Consider the following 7,500-nt stretch of genomic DNA (forward strand, 5'->3'; position numbering starts at 1 on the left):
TTTGTTTTCCAGAAAAGCCAAACAAAAAAATTAGGGAAGAATAAAAAAAGTCCAATTTTCTGATATATCCATCCCTACCGCTATTTGTTTTTTATTTGTTCTATTTATTTGTTCCCATAAATTCTGACCTTGATAATGATCTAGATTCATATCAGGATCATTAAGTATAAAGTTTAATGAAAAGAAAGAGTAAAGTAAAGAAAAAAGACTCTTTTTTTTTTTTCATTTTAAAATTGATTATCGATCGATTTGGCAATAACGAAAGGATTACTAGTAACTAGTAATCCGCGTTGCTCTCACTAAAGCGCATACCCGTATGGATATCAATATATCACTCGCGCCTTTGTTTGTTACAACACGGCGATTCGAATCTAAAATTTAAATAGAAAATGGCTTGAATGAAATCATAAGAATATCTATGCTGTACACTTTTCTTTATTGCCCTGGGATTGTAGTTCAATTGGTCAGAGCACCGCCCTGTCAAGGCGGAAGCTGCGGGTTCGAGCCCCGTCAGTCCCGACGGATACAATAAAAAAAAAATACATCAATTGATCCCTCCATTTTCTGTGAAAGGGAATACAAATGAAAGAATTTCATTCCCAAGGATAGCCTTTTTTATTTATTTTTTCCTTTCCATTTTTTGTTGGGGTTTATTTGTAAACTATTTGTAAACGGTGAAAGTGGAAAAGCAGTCAGATGATACATCATCAGATGATTGTACAAGGAAGGCGGTAGATTATCGAAAAGAAAGAGTGGAAAAGAATATATAGAAATAAAGGAAAGGAATTCTTTTGATTGGGCCAGGAATCCAATTTTGTATTCGGTGTGGATAAAAGAGCTTCCTATGTTATACTATTCAATTCTCGACGGTGAATCGATTTGATAGCTTAGATATTGTTATTCATGATATTGATCCGATTCGATGTCATTGAAATGTAAGTCATCGCATTGAATTTACAAGCGACAAATTTATCATCTCTATGGGATTAAATCCCGAGTTATTGCGAAGTAAAAAAAACAATGAAATTATGGAAGTAAATATTCTCGCATTTATTGCTACAGCGCTGTTCATTCTAGTTCCTACCGCCTTTTTACTTATAATATACGTAAAAACTGTCAGTCAAAGTGATTAATTTGAATGAAACTTGACTTTTTATCAAGGATTTAAGAAAAAAAGGATTCCAATTTCACGTCTTAAATAAATTAAATAAAATGAATGGACTAGAATCAGCAGTATCCTATCAAACTCGATAGTATGGTAGAAAAAAAATATGAATCTTTCTACCATACTATCCATATCTATTATTGTAATGTATAAAGATACAAGCTTAATATAGATGAATCTACAATATGTATCTTCATACATGTCGATATCAATTAAATATATGTAATGAAATATATGTAATGTACATAGTATCTCAATTTTATTTCTTCGCTTGATCTATTTTATTTGTGTTGATTTCAATCAATCTGAAATAATTGAAAGGCAAGTCTTACGATTTTCTAATTCTTTCATTTCATGGAACCGATTTTTAATTTAACTTCTTTTCTTTGATCCATGATATGAAATGAGTCAATAAAGCATGGCATAAATAAAATTCCTAAAATAATAAATAAAACAGGGGGTAAGTGTGCAATATGTGACTACACTAAGGCAAGATCTTATTAAATAAAAGAACTACTTTTTTTCTCTTTGAACAGTAACAGTAAAGAGGGAAGGAAATAAAAACAAACAAATACAGAAAAAAAAAAGGGGGGGGGGTTCCTTGTCCCTCATTGTCCATATATAACTCTGGTAAGAGCTGGTTCATCAAAATAGAAAATTTAGGAAGAATTCTTTTTTTTTTTTAATAAATTGCCTATCATCCGTATCCCTTTTACTTTCGAAATACGAACATGGGAATTATTGAAATGTTTGTTTGATTTTGATTGAAAGGGTATTATTCATAGAATACATTACTCCACTAGAATCCAAGAATTTCGAAATGAAGACTAATAAAATAGTTAAAAAGGCTTTGCAAAACGATCTAGAAAACAATTGATACGGTTTGATTCCTCAACCCAATTAGAAGTACCCCTAGAGTCCACTTCTTCCCCATACTACGAGTGAAAGGGAAAATGTAAAGACTACCATTAAAGCAGCCCAAGCAAGACTTACTATATCCATGTGTATTATGTCCCCTAATTTCTATGAATATGAAACAAATAGGAAGGAATTTTTCCATTATTGTTCACTAATAATAGTGGAATTACCGGTGCAGAGTCAAAAGGAAAAGGGAATTCTGACACACCACCGTTGATGAAACACTTCAATAAATCCGCTTATAACAAGTTCTTATATGATTTCTAGTAAAATCGAGAACCATTAAGCACAAGCAAAATACGCAGTAACACTTTTGGAAGTATCAAAAGAATGTTACTCACATGTAGCAATAATAAGACTTCTTCTTTCTTTTGGTGTCCCTTATTAAGTAAAAGCCAATTATCCATCCAATCTAATATTGATTGGATGCCTGAACACTCAGAGACTTTCATCAGTCTGTATACAAAGTATCTTCCAACCCTTCTACAACCATTCATTAGTTAATTAAACACTCCCGTTATCCAATCTAATTCAAGACTCCGATAGTAGCCCCTCTATTAGTAGGGGAGGGGCTACCATATCAAGATTTACTCATTCCCTTCCACTACTCTAGTTTTTCCTTGAATCCTAGACGTAAGGATTTACAACACTTTAGAAAACAAAACCTCCGGAAGTTTATAATCAAGTTTATAATCAAGAAAGTATCAAGAGTCCTTTTCTTACACTTGTTTTTGCCGGAGAAAATTGGTCGAGTTATATCAGCAAAACAGAATATAGGATTTCGCGTTTTTTGTTGATCAGGCGACACCCGGATTTGAACTGGGGAATAAGGGATTTGCAGTCCCCCGCCTTACCGCTCGGCCATGTCGCCAAAAGGCTACAAACAAAAAAATGAGAGTATCCCCTTTTTATTTTTAGATTGGATCCATACCTTCAATTGGTTATAGTATCTCAAGACACACAATATCTAAAAACAAAAACTTTCCCTTTCTTTTTTCTTTTCTATTGAAAAAGAAAATGTGGATTCTCAGTTACAAAAGTAAAAATGCAGGACAAAAAAATTGGAACCATTAACTATTAACTATTGACGGCAAATTTATGGACGATTCTTCTTCACTTGTCTTTCTCTAATGGTATAAGAAAATAAAAATGGATACATAACTAATTAGTATTGATTTTTTTTTTCAATTTTTCAATTCAATAAAAAAACTTTCTTAATTTCAATTATAAATTATATAATTATAAATTATATTATAATAATATAACAGCAATTATGAGTCTATGTAAACCCCCGAACATAAGTTGTTACACAGCTCTAGTTATCTAATGAGGTATTTTATCTATCTAGATATGATGTCCATAGGGAATCAGCAAGAAATTATCGTGTTTCAATTTTTCATTGAATAGATTAAAATTAAAGAAAAAATAGAATTTTTGATAGAGCACGCCATGTGTTGTCTCCACTAGAGAGCTATAATGGAATAAAAAGAAAAGAGGAAAGACATATATAAATAGAAATGCTATATCTGCATATGTTTAATAAATACAAGCCCTCTTTTCGTACGCACTTCAATCATATTCTAAATATTCTACTAAAAAATAAAAAACTAAAAAATGGGTAAAAACATCTCTCTTCTCTGCGAATCATTTTTTGAACAGAACAATGGAATCTATGAAAAAATTAAGTGCTAGAAAAATCAACTCTCTCCCGATATATATTTTATGATTATTTTGTCTTTATCTCAACGAACAGATCAAATCAGGAATTCATTTCATTTTTCTGGTATTCAATCGGATTGGAATATGGAATATCATAATAATGGTAGAAATTGAATTATTATTTTTTTTTTTGATATTCTATACAAAACTCCATAAGGCTAAATGGCATTTATCAATTCTTTTATGTAGCTGTTTGTTATAAATATAAATTAAAATTTGAGTATAATTTTTCTTCTTCCGTTCATACGCATTTCATACATTCCATATATATTATATGGTATATGGAGTTAGATAAAATTTCATGTGATTCAGTAAACAGAATAGAAATTCAATTCCATCATTATTAGATCGATTCATATGATTCGATGAAGAATGAGAAAAGAATGGGATTTTTTTGATAAATGGGAAATTCAAAATGCTCGGGAATGAAAATGGGGAAATGTATACAATACCTGGGTTGAATCAGATACAATTTGAAGGATTTTGTGGGTTCATGGATCGGGGCTTAACAGAAGAACTTGATAAGTTTCCAAAAATTGAAGATACAGATCAAGAAATTGAATTTCAATTATTTGTGGAAACATATCAATTGGTGGAACCGTTGATAAAAGAAAGGGATGCTGTATATGAATCACTCACATATTCTTCTAAATTATATGTATCCGCAGGATTAATTTTGAAAACCAGTAAGGATATGCAAGAACAAACAATTTTTATTGGAAACATTCCTTTAATGAACTCCCTCGGAACTTCTATAGTAAATGGAATATACAGAATTGTGATCAATCAAATATTGCAAAGCCCCGGTATCTATTATCGATCAGAATTGGATCCTAACGGAATTTCGGTCTATACTGGTACCATAATATCAGATTGGGGGGGGAGGTTCGAATTAGAGATTGATAGAAAAGCAAGGATATGGGCTCGTGTAAGTAGGAAACAGAAAATATCTATTCTAGTTCTATCATCAGCTATGGGTTCGAATCTAAGAGAAATTCTAGAGAATGTTTGCTACCCTGAAATTTTCTTGTCTTTCCTGACCGATAAGGAAAAAAAAAAAATTGGGTCAAAAGAAAATGCCATTTTGGAGTTTTATCAACAATTTTCTTGTGTAGGCGGGGATCCGGTATTTTCTGAATCCTTGTGTAAGGAATTACAAAAGAAATTCTTTCAGCAAAGATGTGAATTAGGAAGGATTGGTCGACGAAATATGAACCAGAGACTGAATCTTAATATACCTCAGAACAATACATTTTTGTTACCGCGAGATATATTGGCAGCTGCGGATCATTTGATTGGAATGAAATTTGGAATGGGTACACTTGACGATATGAATCATTTGAAAAATAAGCGTATTCGTTCTGTAGCGGATCTCTTACAAGATCAATTCGGATTGGCTCTGGTTCGTTTAGAAAATGTAGTTAGAGGAACTATATGCGGAGCAATTAGGCATAAATTGATACCGACTCCTCAGAATTTGGTAACTTCGACTCCATTAACAACCACTTATGAATCCTTTTTCGGATTACACCCATTGTCTCAAGTTTTGGATCGAACAAATCCATTGACACAAATAGTTCATGGGAGAAAATTGAGTTATTTGGGCCCCGGAGGATTGACCGGGCGAACTGCTAATTTTCGGATACGAGATATCCATCCTAGTTACTATGGACGCATTTGCCCAATTGACACGTCTGAAGGAATCAATGTTGGACTTATTGGATCCTTAGCAATTCATGCCAGGATTGGTCGTTGGGGGTCTCTAGAAAGTCCATTTTATAAAATATTTGAGAGATCAAAAAAAGCACAGATGCTTTATTTATCCCCAAGTCGAGATGAATATTATATGGTAGCGGCAGGAAATTCTTTGGCCTTGAATCAGGGTATTCAGGAAGAACAGGTTGTTCCGGCTCGATACCGCCAAGAATTCCTGACTATTGCATGGGAACAAGTTCATCTTCGAAGTATTTTTCCTTTTCAATATTTTTCTATGGGAGCTTCCCTCATTCCTTTTATCGAGCATAATGACGCGAATCGGGCTTTAATGAGTTCTAATATGCAACGCCAAGCAGTTCCGCTTTCGCGTTCCGAGAAGTGCATTGTTGGAACTGGGTTGGAACGCCAATTGGCTCTAGATTCAGGGGTTCCCGCTATAGCCGATCAAGAGGGAAAGATCATTTCTACCGATACTGACAAGATTATTTTATCGGGTAATGGGGATACTCTAAGCATTCCATTAGTTATGTATCAACGTTCCAACAAAAATACTTGTATGCATCAAACTCCCCGGGTTCAGCGGGGTAAATGCATTAAAAAGGGACAGATTTTAGCGGATGGTGCCGCTACGGTTGGTGGCGAACTCGCTTTGGGCAAAAACGTATTAGTAGCTTATATGCCATGGGAAGGTTACAATTTTGAGGATGCGGTACTCATTAGCGAGCGTCTAGTATATGAAGATATTTATACTTCTTTTCACATACGAAAATATGAAATTCAGACTCATGTGACAAGCCAAGGTCCTGAAAGAATCACTAACGAAATATCGCACCTAGAAGCCCATTTACTCCGCAATTTAGACAAAAATGGAATTGTGATGCTGGGATCTTGGGTGGAGACGGGCGATATTTTAGTAGGTAAATTAACGCCTCAGGTGGCGAAAGAATCATCATATGCTCCAGAAGATAGATTATTACGGGCCATACTTGGGATTCAGGTATCCACTTCAAAGGAAACTTGTCTAAAATTACCTATAGGTGGGAGGGGTCGAGTCATCGATGTGAGATGGATCCAGAAAAAAGGGGGTTCTAGTTATAATCCGGAAACGATTCGTGTATATATTTCACAGAAACGCGAAATGAAAGTAGGCGATAAAGTAGCCGGAAGACATGGAAATAAGGGTATCATTTCCAAAATTTTACCTAGACAGGATATGCCTTATTTGCAAGACGGAAGACCTGTTGATATGGTCTTCAACCCATTAGGAGTCCCTTCACGAATGAATGTGGGACAGATATTTGAATGCTCGCTTGGGTTAGCAGGGAGTCTACTAGATAGACATTATCGAATAGCACCGTTTGATGAGAGATATGAACAAGAGGCTTCGAGAAAACTAGTGTTTTCCGAATTATATGAAGCCGGTAAGCAAACAGCGAATCCATGGGTATTTGAACCCGAGTATCCAGGAAAAAGCAGACTATTTGATGGAAGAACGGGGGACCCTTTTGAACAACCTGTTATAATAGGAAAACCTTATATCTTGAAATTAATTCATCAAGTTGATGATAAAATACATGGGCGTTCCAGTGGACATTATACACTTGTTACACAACAACCACTTAGAGGAAGGTCCAAGCAAGGAGGACAACGGGTAGGAGAAATGGAGGTTTGGGCTCTAGAGGGATTTGGTGTTGCTCATATTTTACAAGAAATGCTTACTTATAAATCTGATCATATTAGAGCTCGCCAAGAAGTACTTGGTACTATGATCATTGGAGGAACAATACCTAAACCTGAAAATGCTCCAGAATCTTTTCGATTGCTCGTCCGAGAATTACGATCTTTGGCTCTGGAACTGAATCATTTCCTTGTATCTGAGAAGAACTTCCAGATTAATAGGAAGGAAGCTTAATCGGAATGAATCAGAATTTGTCTTCTATGATCGACCGATATAAACATCAACAACTCCGAATTGGCTCAGT

General features: G+C 34.6%; 1 protein-coding gene across 1 annotated transcript in view; it reads left to right on the forward strand.

The window, feature by feature from the left end:
- Window positions 1-5,833: 5,833 nt before the first annotated feature.
- The window catches only part of LOC149509546 (DNA-directed RNA polymerase subunit beta'), a 4,558-nt gene continuing 2,891 nt past the window's right edge, over window positions 5,834-7,500 (forward strand). The window contains exon 1 of the mRNA XM_089757699.1: window positions 5,834-7,500. This exon is cut by the window's right edge and continues 388 nt beyond it. Coding sequence (XP_089613825.1) covers window positions 7,436-7,500 — 65 coding nt within the window. The 5' untranslated portion in view covers window positions 5,834-7,435.

The sequence above is a fragment of the Durio zibethinus genome, unplaced genomic scaffold (assembly GCF_047325235.1).
Source record: "Durio zibethinus cultivar Kanyao isolate XHJ-2024 unplaced genomic scaffold, ASM4732523v1 HiC_scaffold_151, whole genome shotgun sequence".
In the NCBI taxonomy this organism is placed as follows: domain Eukaryota; kingdom Viridiplantae; phylum Streptophyta; class Magnoliopsida; order Malvales; family Malvaceae; genus Durio; species Durio zibethinus.